Source organism: Galeopterus variegatus, unplaced genomic scaffold (genome assembly GCF_000696425.1).
Source record: "Galeopterus variegatus unplaced genomic scaffold, G_variegatus-3.0.2 Scaffold4331, whole genome shotgun sequence".
Classification (NCBI taxonomy): domain Eukaryota; kingdom Metazoa; phylum Chordata; class Mammalia; order Dermoptera; family Cynocephalidae; genus Galeopterus; species Galeopterus variegatus.
The window spans coordinates 109,942-124,918 of record NW_007730442.1 but is presented as its reverse complement, the minus strand read 5'-3'; the positions used below and the strand labels follow the sequence as shown (position 1 = coordinate 124,918).

The 14,977-nt window shown below is 56.3% G+C and overlaps 1 protein-coding gene across 1 annotated transcript; it reads right to left on the bottom strand.

Moving 5' to 3' along the window:
* Window positions 1–3,286: 3,286 nt before the first annotated feature.
* Window positions 3,287–13,487, bottom strand: IL9R (interleukin 9 receptor). The gene is made up of 10 exons (XM_008587303.1): window positions 13,483–13,487; window positions 12,688–12,791; window positions 9,556–9,669; window positions 9,085–9,196; window positions 8,798–8,976; window positions 8,107–8,252; window positions 7,403–7,604; window positions 6,813–6,918; window positions 5,447–5,531; window positions 3,287–3,766 (listed from the first exon to the last, which is right to left on the bottom strand). The coding sequence occupies exons 1-10, from the start codon at window positions 13,485–13,487 to the stop codon at window positions 3,287–3,289; spliced, it is 1,533 nt and encodes a 510-aa protein (XP_008585525.1).
* Between the last annotated feature and the right edge of the window lie 1,490 nt (window positions 13,488–14,977).

The following is a 14,977-nucleotide window of genomic DNA, read 5'->3' as shown; positions in this document are numbered from 1 at the left end:
CAACACAGTGCTCCTTGGCCACACCACCTGTGGCTCAAGCAGGCTCAGATGTGGCTCAGGCTGCAGTTCCAGAGAGCACAAGTGGTATAAGTCTGGGAGACATCCGTGTGGTGTTGACTTTGCAGACACAAAGAATGCAAGAGCTGTGAAGCCATAGTGGCCTCCACCTAGATTTCAAAGGATGTCATGGACAGCCTGGGGGCTCAGGCAGAGACTTGCCACAGTGGTAGAGCCACTGCAGAGAGCTCCCACTAGGGCAAGGAGCCATGGGAGTCAGGCAGCCCCCAAGACCCCAGAACTGCAGGGCCACCAGCGTACAACTCCAGCCTGGAAAAGCTGCAGGCACAAGACTCCAACCCATGACAGTCGCTTCACAGGCTGAGCCCAGCAAAGTCATAGGGTTAGGGCTGCCTGAGGTTTTGGGAGCCTGAACCCCACCCCAGAATGCCCAGGATGCAGGACATAGACTCAAAGGAGATTATTCTCTGGTTTTAAGAATTAATGTTGTTTTCCCTGCTGGGTTTTGGACTTATATAGAACCAATTACTCCTTTTTTTTTTTTTTCCTATTTTCCCCTTTTGGAATTTGAATGTTTATCTTATGCCTTTCCCTACTGTATGTTGGAAGCACATAACTTGTTAATTTCCCAAGTTCTCATCTGGAGAGGGATTTGCCTCAGGGTGAACTGCACCTTGAGTAACATCAGTATCTGATTCACTGGAGACTCTAGACTTTGGACTTTTTTTTTTTTTTTTGTCTTTTTTGTGACCAGTAAGGGGATCGCAACACTTGGTGTGGTGTCGCCCGCACCGCGCTCAGCCAGTGAGCGCACCGGCCATTCCTATATAGGATCCAAACCCACAGCAGGAGCGTTGCGTGCTCCCAGCGCTGCACTCTCCCGAGCGCGCCACGGGGCCGGCCCTGGACTTTTGAGTTTGTTCTGGAATGAGTTAAGGCTGTTGGGGATATTTGGATGAAATGAATATATTTTGCGCTGTGAGGAGAACATGAATTTTGGGCCAGGGTGGAGCACTATGGTTTGAATGTTTCCCTCAAAGTTCATATGCTGTAAACTTAATTCCGAATGCAACAATGTTGGGAGATGGGGCCTAATAAAAGGGGATTAGGTCATGAGAGCAAAGCCCTCATAAATAGATTAATGTCATTATCATGGGAGTGGCTTTGTTATAAATGCAAGTTCACCACCTGCCCCTCTTCCCCGCTCTCTCTCTCTCTTGTTCTCGCGCTCTCTTGCCCCTCTGCCTGTCACCACGGGATGATGCAGCAAAAAAGCCCTTAACAGATGCGGCCACTAGTGACTCACCACTTAGATTCCAGCCCAGAGCCAGGTTTCCAGGTGCCACACAGGGAATGAGCATGTATCCAGGCCACACAGGAGAGGTGTCCCAGCTGTGGAGGTCACTTGTCTGGTCATGAGGTGGCCCAGGTCCCACATGAAGCCTCATGAGCCTTTCAGACACTGTTACAAATACACCAGCCCAGGTGTCCCCTGAGGCCAGCTCCAGGAAGTGGATTCATGCTAGTATTTTTATACTTGGTTAGAGTTGAGGATGCCTGCCCCTTGTTTCCATCCACACCACTCGTCCCACTCTCTGCATGCTGAAGGTACACCCTGTCCCACTCTCTGCATGCTGAAGGTACACCCTGTCCCACTCTCTGCATGCTGAAGATACACTCTGGGGCCTGTCTGTCCCCCACTGACCAGTGGGTATCTGGCTGGGGCTCCCCAAAAAACCTTGGGGGCTCCACAGGCACGCAGCGAAGGAGGGATGCCAGAAGAGGCTTTTGCCTTTGAGGGCCTTGGCTGCAAATACTTCTTTCTTCTCAGGCCACAGGAACATGGGAGCTCTCAGAACAGATGTCCCCCATGACTCAGCACCCAGAGACAGACCGGCCTCCATTTTATTCTGCCTTCAAAACTTTAGCACCCCTAACCCCAGGATGGTCTCATCCCAGCAACAGCCTCGAGCCCAGTGGCCAGGCCCTCTTGTAACCTTCCTGAGGCTCCCAGGAAGGGCAGGTGGTATCCTGGGAGGGGTCATGGTACCGGGGGCCAGCAGGAATGTGGAGACCACTGACAGAGGCAGGAACACTGTTATGGGTTGAATTGTTTCCAAAATTCATATGTGGAAATCCTAACCCCCAGTACCTATGAATGTGACCTGACATGGAAATAGGGTCTTTGCACATGATCTAGTTAAGATGAAGTCACTACAGTCAGCCTTAATTCACTGTGATTGTATCCTTATAAAGGGGGGGATTTGGACACAGAAACACGAGAGATGGCTTATAAAGTCTGGAGCTGTGTTGTCACAAGCCAATAAACTAACAGAAGCTGGAGCAAGCCTGGAACTCTAGCACCTTCAGAGGGAGCGTGGCCCTGCTGACACCTTGGGCCCAGATTTCTGGACATCAGAACTGTGAGACAACAAATTTCTAAGCCACCTGGTCTATAGCACTTGGTTATGGCAGCCCTAGAAAACTAACACAGGCACACTCTGCTCTACCCACCAGCCCTTCCCCAGACCGCAGCTGCCTCCCCAAGCCCACCCTACAACCAGGCGAGGGGTGCAAGTAGGGCCCTGCATAGGCCATGGCCACTGCGGTGTGGTCACTTCCAGCCCTGACTGTCTGGGAGCTCTGGCCTTAGCACCCAGTCCCCTGGTGCCAGTGGGAGGATGAGGACAGGAGTGGGAGGGAGTCGGCTTCCCTGGACCTGGTCACTAAGCCTCCACCCTGATGTTCCTGGAGTCCAGAAAGCCCAGGGCTGGCCTAACTCCATCCCTCGTATTTCTCCTGGCCCCTCCTCCCAGCCATCGACAGTTTGGAGGAGCCAATATGTCCCTTTCCATCTCAGGAAGGCACCGAAGAGGGTGCACCACCTGGTCATGGCATCTCACCTGTGCTCACCGGGCCCAGGCTGGCCCTTTAAGACCATGAAGACAAAACAGGCTGTGGGCACACAGCTGTTCTCAGAGAGGCCGGGGACAAAGCCAGGAGGGGAGGGGGAAGCTGGGTCCTAGGGGAGGGTGCTGCACAGAGGAGGAGGAGGAGCCTCCTGTCTCCCTCCAGAAGGGACCTCTGATCACTGCATAGGTGCCCCTTTGCAGGAGACGCAGTCCCAGCCAAGGGTCAGCTCCAGAGGTCTTAATTTCATTTTACCCAAAAAAGACATAATGTAGCTGCGTAAGCCAGAGCTCTAGAAATTCCAGGCCTGAGCCCACTGTCTGCTTGGATAGAAGGGAATACGGTGCCCAGTAGTTCCTCATGTAGCCCACGCCTCTGACTGCGAACAGCTCCCACACGGGCAGGTGTTTGGGCCCTGCAGGTCACAGGAAAGGCCACAGGGCAAGGCTGGGATGGGCCCAAGGCTCTGCGTGTTTCCTGGGAGGCCTGAGAGGCTGCATTCTCCATAGCAGCCCAAGGCACAGTAGTCACTGCTGCCGCCCTCTGAGTCTGGGGCACCCAGTCTGGTGGGGGACGCAGGGGCCCAGTTCTCCTGTGGCAGGTAGACAGGAGTCTGTCCCCCACACTCCACACTCCCAGCTGGCAGCATGTCCTTGGAGCCTGGGGCCCCGGGGAGGCCGGTGCCCTCTTCCCCCAGGCCTGAGGATTGCTGGTAATGCACCGGGCCGTAGGTGAGCAGTGCGATGGCCTCCTGGACGCCGGGCTCCGAGGCTCCTTGTAGGGTGACAACACTGTCCTGGCTCAGCTGCAGACCAGCTCTGTGGGCCCCTGTCCAGGTCTGGAACAGAGCACAGGGAGGGAGAAGGGGTCAGGAGCATACACAGGATTCACCCTGGGAGCAGGGACCTCCCCCTGGCAGGCCCAGCCTCTATGCCTCCTCCAGGAAGCTCCCCTGACATCCACTTCCAGAGGCCAAGCAGCACCTGTGCCTGGAACATTCTGTCTACTTCCCCATGTGCTAGCCCGGCCTCAACACAGGACCCTGAGTCCTTTCAGGCCCCTCACTGCCTCCCAGCACAGGGCCTGGTGATCACAGCAGCAGGAACTAGGTTGACAGGTGCCAAAGACAGAGAAAATCCCTGGCAACATGATGCCCCGGGGCCTTTCAGCAGCTGTAGAGACCGGACATCCCCACCCCAACCCACTTACACACACACACACACACACACACACACACACACACACACACGCAAGATAGGACATGGTCTCGGGACTGGCACCTTTTAAAATGTTGGGCTAAGAGCAGCAGCCCTGGACCTTCTGTGCACCCCACCCCCAAAGAGGAAGCTGTTCCTTCATGAGGACCAGGGGCCTCCACCAAATGCACCACACATGCCACACCCATCCCTCCCATCACTGTGCTGATTCCTGGAAAGCAAACTCATGGTGTCAGACCACCACCCGAGGGTCTAAGTGACCCCTGGCAGGCACCATGGTTCTACAGAGGAAGGGCTGGCTGTCTGCAACTAAATGGCACAGTCGGGGGTCAATCACAATTCTTGTCCCTCTGGGTCTTTGCCTTCAGCTGCTCAGGGCTCTTGACAGTCACATCCACTGCTTTGGGAAAACCACCTTGAAAACTAGGCTCCCCGTAGACAGAGAAAAGGGTTTTCCTGCATAATAAGCTGGAGACACGGTGTGGAGGAGATACCCGTGCCACAAAGGGTGGCGGGAAGCCCCAGGCCACCAGAAGGGGAGGTCCTGGGGAAGGCCAGGATCAGCTTGGCCCAGACCCTGGGGGGGAACCGAGCACCATTTGCTGTCCTTTGCCCAAAGTAAGGGGCTTGAGAGGGCAGAAGCAGAGACCACCCGCTAGAGCTTCTCCTCTCCCCCAGCCTTGCTCATCCCACCCGGGGGAGGGGGCAGAGGGGTCTGCACGATGGTCAGACGCAACCCTCCGTGTTGCTCTCACTGCCCAGGGCAAAGGGGAAAAGCAGAGTCACCTCACCAGCTGTGATGCCAGTGTGCTACCCAGGGGACCAGGACAGCCAGGCACTCCACCACAGCCCCAGAATAGGAGTCCAGGGCCAGTGAGGGCCCCAAGGACAGACAGCACAAGCATCAGGGACCCTTCCTCATGGCCACAGGACGCAGACGGCCTTGGAGGAGGAGGCGAGAGGGACAAGGGATGAGACCGGTGGTGGGTCCAGGCAGCCCCAGTTTGAACCTCAAACTAACCATTCACCTCAGCTGCAAACCAGAGGAGGTTTACATTTTTTCCATCGACAGTGGAACTGGAGACGAGAACAGAAAGAAACCAGCAATAGAAAGTAAAGCTAACTTCTCTTGCCTATTTGTGACAAGCGTGCAAATTTAAAACCACCATATATACAAAAAAGCCTCGAAGCACTGACAGAGGCCCCTACCTTACCCCAATCCTCATCAAAGCCCACATCCTGGGCAGGCCAGACCTGTGGGCAACACGTGTCCCCGCGCCCTGTGGTGGCCCTGCACGCACCTGGAAGTTCCCATGGTGCACACTGTAGAGGGGCTGGAAGAATGCCACTGGTGAGGGCACGTGCTGGTAAAGGATCCTCTTCACCCTGCGGCCAGGAGAGGACAGTCAGAGGCCTATGGGGACCCAGAAAGCCTGAGGTCACAGCAGGGACCTGAGCTCCTTCTGACCAGTGGGTGACCCTCCACCTCACCCATCCTGCTGCCACTCTCCCCTCTTGCTGCCCCCAAACCTGCCCTCAGGGCAAGACCCAACTTGGCACCCTGTGGCCTCCCTGGCTAATGGACCATAGAACTTCTGTGCAACGAGACACATGTCCTTTACAGGGTGTGCTGCGGTGTGGGGTCCAGCCGGGTCCTCAGCTCTCAGAGGCAGCCGGCAGCTCCAGCACCCACATCTGCCTTTAGCACATGGTCTGCAGCTCCCAGGCCCATTCAAATCTCCCTGAAGACCAGACCTGCCTGCTGGGACCCACTCGTCCTCCCACCAACATCACCAACTTTGCCACCAGGCATGGCCCCTCCAGTTGCCAACCTCAGGGGCCACCACTCACATCTTGCCCATCCACATGCCCAGCTTCCCCCCTGCCGGCAATGCCTCCACCTTGCCCTCTCCACTTCTCCCACTGGTTCGTCAGGTCTCCTCTTCATGGACACCACCACCAGCTGCCCAGCAGGTCCCCACAGACCCCCGCACTCCAACAATCCATTCCCAAAACATAAACCAGTTTGCACCACAGATTAACCCTCTTCAAGCACTTTCCTTTGCTCCAAGGAGAAGCGGGCACCCTCCTGCCTGGCCCTACCCAGCACCCCCTCTCCACACCCTCTAGCTCTTTCTCCAACCTCCGCCTGTCCTCTCGCTACAGGACGTGCCCCTCGGCGCCTCCTGCAACCTGACATGTGGCACACGAGGCATGGCAGCCTGTTCAAGGAGGGCCCTTGTCTATCTGGTTCTCTGTGGCATTGCCAGAGTCAGGAACAGGGTCCTGGGCACACCAAATGCCCCAAACTGTATTTTCTTAGAAAGTGTGAACAAAAGAGCCAACACCAGACACCTCCAGAGCAGGAGATGGGCCCTTAGGTGACTTGGTCCTGGGGACTCTGGGTCACCCCATGACTGGTTGGGGCCAAGCTGCCCTCCTCTTCGGGCTTTGCCACAGCACCCTGTTCCCCCCCTCCCTGGGCAACTTGAGAATCCCTGCAGCCGAGGGCAGAGACTTGAAAACCACACCCATCCAAGACCAGACAGTGGGGGCAGGGGGAGGAGGTCCTTGAAGCCACACTCTCCACACACTCACATGCATGCACACACGGGCACACGCTCACATGCACACACTCACACATGCACACGCACCTCGGCAACCTACCTGGGTGACACCTTGAACAGGATGTAGCTCAGGCCGGTCAGCAGGAGGAAGATGGACACAGCAACAAGGGTGCTGTCCGGCCGTCCCCAGGATGGGATTGGGGGGCCTATGGGAAAAGGAAGGGCCCAGGGCTGTGAGCAGTCTCAGCACCGGGGGGAATCCCCCTGAACCCGCACTGCAAAGATGCCTGCACCAGTGCCCTGGGCCACATGGAGAGAGTGTGTGGCGGGTGTCAGAGGTCTGTGTCGCGCCCGCTGAAGTTCACCTTTGGGCCTCCTGGCAGGCTTGGGAACCAGCTCTGCTGTGTGCAGGGTCAGCCCAGCCCTCGCAGAGGTCATGTCTGGGCAGAAGCGCCAGCCCCGGTGTGCAGCCAAGGGCCACACTCGCCCCTGGTGACAGCCACCACTGCGGATTCCTAGGGAGCCCAAGGGACGGCAGGCATTTGTTTCCTCCTTATGCATCTCAGACCTCCAAGGAAGGGGGTCACCCAGGGCGTGACTGCCTCAGGGTGAAAGGGTAGCAAGTGGGATCAGCAGGGGAGAGGAGGCCCAGCCCTGACCCCAGGAGTGGGGCAGCTGGGCAGCACCCACCTCGTCCCTGGGGAGATGGGAAGTGCACAGGCTGGCTCCACTCGCTCCACTGGCCCTCGTAACGCTCCTCCTCTGCCACACCGTCCTCCAGCGTGGCCATCTGGACACGCAGCCTGGCCTCATATATGGTACCAGGGTCCAACTCGATGGCTTCAAGGAGGAGCCAGGTCACTCCAATAATGCGGTCCTTGTGCCGGGCCCACTGAGGGGTTGGGGACAGTCAGCAGGTGCTGAGGGCAGGCTGGGCTCCTCAGTCCACGAGCACAGTTGTTCTTACACACACTCATACGCACACCCACACACAGACACACCTGTGTTCACTCACACATATGAGCACACGCACACCTGCACGTACACACACATCCGAGGCACATTTTCACACTCGTCACACTTGCATGCACAGTCAAACATACGTGGGTGCACAGAGGCACACTCACTACAGTCATGCAGGCATGCACACGCGTGCACAGGCACACTCATCACCCACACACACACTCCTAGACACAGGCACATGTTCTCATGCACACACTGCTTGCATTTGCACAAGCACATACGTGCATGTGCAAACACAGGTGCTGCACACACAGGTGGCCCTGGCCCCCTCCCCTCCACATCATTCAAGTTGACACCACCCTATGTAGGGTCTGCCCCAGAACGCTGCCCCTGGGACAGAGAGGCCCCCGGGAAGCCAACCAGAGCATTACCTCCCAGGCCTCTGCCCGCCTCTTGAAGGCCAGCTCATAGCTGAGCAGCGCGCTCATCGGTTCCAAGGCGGGGCTGATGCTCCAGGTCAGGACACAGTAGCCAGAGCTGAGATTGCTCTGCAAGTCACAGGGAGGGTCCAGCTTAACTGGAACAGATTGAGGCTGTGTAAGGCCAAGCCCCACGGCTCTGGGCATGTTAGTTGGCACACCCAGGACAGGGGATCTGAAAGATTCCCAAGGGGCATGGTCAAGGCCCTCTCAGACCAGGGGCCTCACTGGGAGACTGGTCTGGAAAAGCCCCAGGTGAGACAGGACAGCAGTGACTTCCTCTGGCCCCCGCAGCTCAGCAAGGTGGTTTCCAAACCCCTTTATTCCACAATCAGCTGCTGGAAGTTCCTCCCAGTGTCTTATTGGGGTCCTTCCTGCTGTGACTGAAGTGACTCAAACTGCAGCCCCTGCACCAACTCGCAGCCCTGCATCTTCATCCCCCGCCAAAACCCTGCCCCTATAGTCACCACATGGCCCTCCTCTCCCAGGAGCCCAGCGTGTTCCCAGCCCTTGCTCTTACTCCTCAGGGACTGAGAACACTTACAGGACCACGCACATCATGGGAAGCAGGGCCTGTCCCCAACCCCCAAGCAGCCAAGATGTTCCTGCCAAGGCACCTAGGTCTCTGGCCACCCCTGCTCACCATGTCTCCGGGGCAGGTACTGTGGGTCCACCAGGCTGACCTGCTCCTTCCCAGAGACACAGTGGTGGAAGGTGATGGTGAAGTTGTCGGATGGCACCAGCATCTCCTCGGGCGGCAGCACCACGGTGCACATGCTGCCCTGGAACACGCACGTGTGCTTGCTGCCAGGTGCCTGGTTGCTGGGAAGGCCATGTATCAGCACCAAGGAGCTGCTGCACCATCTCAGCACCAGCCGCTGCTATAGGACCCACCGCCCTCGTTCCCCCTGCCTGGCCCTCCATCCTCACCTGGTAAAGAGGAGCCAGGGGCCAGAGCCCTGGTCCACCTCTGGAGCAGACCAGTGGCAATCAATCCTGAGGACGTAGTTGGTGAGGCAGACGAAACTCCCAGCCCTTAGCCCTGGGAACAGGAGCCCATAGTGGGTGTTTTGGGGCAGAGTGGAGGGGGGTAGGGACTGATGGCTGACACCCTAACAGGGCAGTCACAGAGAATGATCCCAGGAGAATTCAGGGATCAGGCAGGGCTGGGAGGCCTTGGAGGGGATGGGCTCTGGCCCATGGTATAGGGGCAAGTCAGGCCCAGAGAGGCATCAAGAGGTGTGGGGGAGACTAGGATCAGTGGGATTGAGGTCCAGGCTGTCCCTGAAGGACAGGCCCCAGCATAGTTAGGGCCAAAACCTTTCCCCAGGGGTCCCCCCACCCCAGTGCCCTAGTTTTCCACCGACCCACCTCACACAGACACTAGTGTTCGGCCCTCACCTTCTCCTTCCCCTGGGACTGGGACTCCCAGGCAGACGCAGGTGCACAGACAGGTGCAGATCAGGAGCCACATGCCCGTGTCTCCTGTCAGGGCCTTGTTCTCCAAGATCCAACCTGCAAGGGGCTGGGCTGAGGTCCCGCGTCAGGCACCCCATCTGGGGGGTGGGCTCCCTCCCCCACTCTGAGAGGATCACCACCCACACGCTCACATGTCTGGTGAAAGAGTCTGGGCACCACTGTCCAAGCTTTCCTAATAGGAAGCTGAAGCTCTCAGCAAGGTCACTCGACCTGACCAAAGACTCATGGCTGCAGGTGTAAGACGTGCCCTCAGACACAGATCTCCTGAGGGTCCTGGACTGTGAGTCAGCTGCGTCTGCCTGGAAGGCTCCCCTGAGACTGGCACCCAGAGGGAGTGCCTTGCCCAGGGTCACATGGCTAACCTCTACGTATCCTCCCTCCCTTTTTTTCCCTTGAATAAAGACCCATCCCAGGGTTCTGCCCCAGGAAAGTGGATGGCAGTGGGATTCCATGCAACAGATGGCACTTCCTAAACTCTGTCTGTCTCACCCCTGTTCTGAGGTACTCTGCAAAGGAAAGTGCCCCCAGAAAAGCAAGGCTCTTGGAGCTGGAGTGCAAGCCTGAGCCCCAGGATGTCTGGGGGCAGAAGCTGGCTGGGTGTCAGGAAGTGCCTGGGTGTGGTGAGGCTGCTGACCCTGCTCATCCCCTTTGCAGCTCCAGATGCTGCCACCGATAGCCCCTCAGCAGGAAGCAGGGCCAGCCTGGTTACGCAAACCTGATCAGTGACAAGGAGGAGAAAACGAAGTAGACACGCTCGCAGACCACAGCATGCCCGCCCTCGAGGAGCCCATACACCCTCAGCAGGCAGCAGGTCCTACTCCACCCCCACCCCACCCACCCCTATTCATGTACCCACAAGACACACCCCTGTTAAGACTGATGATCAGGAACACCCCACCCTTGCCTAGAGTGGAGCATGCAGCCTGGCACCACCAGCCACAGCATGAGGGACTGTGGCACGTCTGTCTCCTTCTGCAGCAGTTACTGGAAAGGAGGGAACAGGGAAGCAGCCTGAAGACAGCTGCTCTCAGGGTGTGTGAGGTCAGGGTCAGAGTGGGCACCAGGACCTGGGAGAGCTCAGGCACAGTGGCCGATTCCCGGTTGAGAGCTGACCCAGTCCCCAGGGTCTGCGCAGAATCAGGCCAGCCTGACCTCAGGCTAAGCTAGGAGCAGACAACTTGAGAGCAGGGAGTGGGGTGGCTCCGAGTTGTGGGCCATTTCTAGACAGGGAAGGCGGATGGTAGGTCAGGACCCACAAGGGACACCTGAAAGTTACAAAGTGGGGGCCAGGACACACCCTGGGAGAGCACCGAGAGCTGGGTACAGCTACACAGCAATGTGGCCATCCTGGGGGGAAGGTCCCTGCTTTTCCTCTACACAGAACGCTTCCAATGACACCTGATAGGTTGTGTAGGGTGGGTCACCACCCTCCTACAGACAAGGAAACATGCCCAGAGAGACCAGGGACTCACCCAATACCTGGCACCTCTGTTCTTGGCATGTGTCCCCCCAGCTCCCACACAAGCCTGCGAGCTTCCCAAGAGCAGTGCCTGGGAGACACCCCTCAGCACATGTCCCACAGAAGGCACCACAAATGATTTATAAACGGGGTGAAGCCACAGGCAGAACCCAAGCTACCCCCTAACCTACAGCACCACTGGCCTCTTTCTCCTCAGGGCTCTTCAGACATGGGATGGGACATTTCTGAGACAGGATCACCCCCATCCATGACCACAGACACTGGGCCAGGCCATCAGAGCAGGTGCAGACACCCACACCGACGTGCTCTCTGGTCCTGGAAAAGGTGCCAGCCCACAGAGATGCTAACAGGAGGTGTGGATAGCAGGCAGCAGGACAGACGGACAGAGGCCCAGCACCCACAGGGAAGGCACAGATAAGGCAGGGGAGGAGTGCTCACCACACACTCTGAGAGGGGAGGGAGGGTCCTGCGCCTGCATCTGTGGTGCAGAGGTCTGGGAACTCCAGGCGAGAGCACGGTGGAGGTCAGGGCTGGACCCAGACGAGCCAGCGCTGCAGAGGTGTTGAGTGGACAAGGGCACAGACCCAGGGCAGAGGGCAAGAGGGCGAGGACAGTGGTCCCAGGAGCACGGGAGGCATGGGGTGGCAGGGGCAGACTGGGGAGCTCCCTCCAGGACCCCCGCTGCTCTGCTCCACAACCTGTGCCCAGCCTCCTTCCACACTGTCCCCGCTTGGCTTCCTTCCCCAGTCACATGCCTCTCCCTTCATAAAGCCTTCCCCCCATCCCCCAGTTCCCCAATCACCTCCCCAGGCAGACCAGACACCCGCTGCAAGGCCCGTCTGGCTGGTGTCCTCGCGGCACCTGGATCCACAGGGTACAGGGCTGGAGTGGGGCTGTGGACACAGTTCTCTCGAGGGGGCCACTCTCTCAGTGAGGAGCCCCGTGTGCTGCTGCCCTCCCCAGCCCCCTGCACCTGCCCCTCCCAACACGAACCCTCCCCTCCTACACCTGGAATCCCACTGTCAGCTGCTGCCCCACCCACAGCTCCAGTGGGCATCCCATCCTCCAGCTCCACTTCTGCCCCAAAGCCCCCCAAAGGCCTGGGGGTTTAGAGGGGCTTTATCAACCCCAGGGCCTAGACCTCAACTCCACCTTGTGGTCACCACAGCTGAGTCCACCTGACCCAAGAATGCCCAGTCGCCCTTGTCCCCACAAAGTTCAGCTTAATCATCAAGAAAGCAAATCTCCCTCCATAATCAGAAACTCAGCCTGACAAACTCAGTGCCCTGCCCTCTCCTGAGCTGGAGCGTGGCCACAGTGGCCACAATGACACCCATGTTCCTTACAGGCCTGGAAATTAGTTTGTAATTCTTATGGTCAGTGCTGCAAATTCCGCCATCCCTGACAGATGCCCAAGGCCTGGACACCAAAGGGGGTAAAACTAGCAAGGTGTTCCCAAACACCACACTTCCTAGGCTATTTCCTGGGCCTGGGGACGGAAGGCCATCATCCCTCTCTGCCCCCTGAAGTTCACGCTGACTTGAGAGGTTGGGAAGCCCAAGATATAGACTCACGTTCCCAAATGCATCTGCCCAGTCCCAGCGCAAGTGTGAGGCACCCCAACCTGGAGGTGGCTTGCCACCCGACTGTCCCTGGGTGCACAGCAAAGCCCCTCAGCCTGATTCAGGAGATAAGTGCCGCACCCGGTGACGGAAGCCTCACAGAACAGGCTGACTTGGGCCGCCCACATCTGAAACCACGAGCACGACGCAGAGTTGCCATCCCGAGCAAAGCAGAGAAGTGACTGCCACCACTAATCATAAGCCAGGGAACAGTGAGGTGGGACAACCTTCCTTTCCCCGTGACACTGAGGGTTGCCAAATGTGGACTTTAATGATTTGCCTAGTAACTGGCAAAGGAGCATCTGCTGTGTCCCTCCCGAAAAACACCACCACGACATGCGTTAAACTAGCCCCAGGAGGCGAGGACCCTGGCCAGGTGCAGTACAGTGACACTGTCCCCTGTGGGCTTTTCCAAGACCAGAGGTGCAGGTCAGCTGGCACCTTCAGCCACCTAAGGTGATCTGTAAGCATCGGGGTGGAACGGGTGTTAAACATAAAAGTAATGCAGACTCAGTTAAAGGAAAACAAACAATACAGAAGGAAATTTTTTAAATTGGGAGTCCCCTTTTATCTTGCTGCAGAGGCAGCCTCTGGGAGCAGCAAGGCACACGCCCCTCCAGACACTTTCTAAATTCACCTGAGCAAATGCATATTTTTTATAGCATCACACTGTGCAGTTGGCTTTGCAGCCTTGGTTTTCCCCTGGCTGCTTTCAGCATCTCTCTAGGCCAGGATGTAAAAACCTACCTCATGCCTCCAATGGCATTATGTACTGTGGGTAATAATCCCTGCAGTGGATATTTGGATTGTCACCTGTATACGCTATTTTAAATGAAGACAGTGAACAATTCTGGGCATGGACATCTAATCAACAGAATGAATACTTCTGTAAAAAAATTTGCTAGGAGTGTAATAGTGGGGTCTCAGGGTTAGCCTTTTACATTATCAATAGGTACTGCCAAGTGGCGCTACAAAAATATTGCCCAAGGTTCTGCTCTTATCAGCAATGCAAGAATGCCTGTAACCCTCACCAACACAGTAAACATTGTCAGTGCTTTCAATTGTCACCAATGTGATGGCAAAGAAACTTCAATGTAGGGGCCGGCCCGGTGGCGCACTGCAGATCCCACATACAGACCAGCCCGAGGTGCGGGAGCAACACCGAGGGTTGTGATCCGTTGCCGGTCACGAAAAAAGACAAAAAGGAAAAAAAAAAAAAAAAGAAAGAAACTTCAATGTAATTTTAATTTTCAGTCCTTATTAGTCATGATAAGCATCTTTTCATGTATTTATAAGCTTTATGTTCTTTGGGGTCCCAAAAAAGGTCATATTTCAATGTGTATGTACGTGTGTGAGTATGTCGATGTGTATGTGCTAGTGCATGTATACACATGCGTATATGTGAGCGTGTATGTGCATGTGTGTGTGCTTCTGTGTGTATTGTGCACCATAATATCTTGGGTGAGGTTTGGATACCCCAGAACTGCAGCTCTCTGAAGGCTGAGAATGCCGGACCCATGAAGAGATCGAGCCCATGAAACCCCCTAGCAATGACCAGGGACATAGCACATTTCTTTCTGACACTTAAATTCTAACCAGCTTGGCCCCATCATATCTGTACAAGCGTGTATTTCTATACTCCCTTCAGCCACCCTGTTTTAGTCCGTTTTGTGTTGCTATAACAGAAATACCTGAGACTGGGTAATTTATAAAGAAGAGAGGTTTATTTGGCTTACGATTCTGGGACAGCTGCATCTGGCACGGGCCTCAGGCTGCTTCTGCTCATGGAGGAAAGTGGCAGGGAGCCGGTGGGTACAAGCAGATCACATGGTGAGAAGAAGCAAGAGAGAGGAAGCAAGAGAGAGAGGAAGCAAGAGAGAGAGAGAGTGCGCCAGAGTCTTTATAAGCAATGAGCTCTCACGGGAATTAATCGAGCAAGAACTCATTCATTAATCCCCCTTCCCCCAGGGCGAGCATTAATCCATTCATGAGGGATCCGCCCCCACGACTCAATCAGTTTCCAACACTGCCACATTGGAGATCAAATTTCCACATGAGTTTTGGAGGGGACGACACATCCAAACTCCATCACACCCCTTCTCTCACATCCTTCCCAAGAGAGCTTTCTCCTCTCTGTCAGAGTCCCTTCTACCTTGTTGAAGCCAGGATTTACTAACTTAAGATCAGAAAACCACATCACCCACACCATGACCCCAGAAATGGTAACCACAAGGGCTGTATA

Bases quoted from the DNA above. Each gene is read 5' to 3' on its own strand.
- IL9R (XM_008587303.1), bottom strand. The intron at 9,197-9,555 runs GTGAGGGCCGAA...TCCTGTTCCCAG, and splicing joins AGTCCCAGGGGAAGGAGAAG to GGCTAAGGGCTGGGAGTTTC. The intron at 7,605-8,106 runs GTAATGCTCTGG...CCAACCCCTCAG, and splicing joins GGCGGGCAGAGGCCTGGGAG to TGGGCCCGGCACAAGGACCG.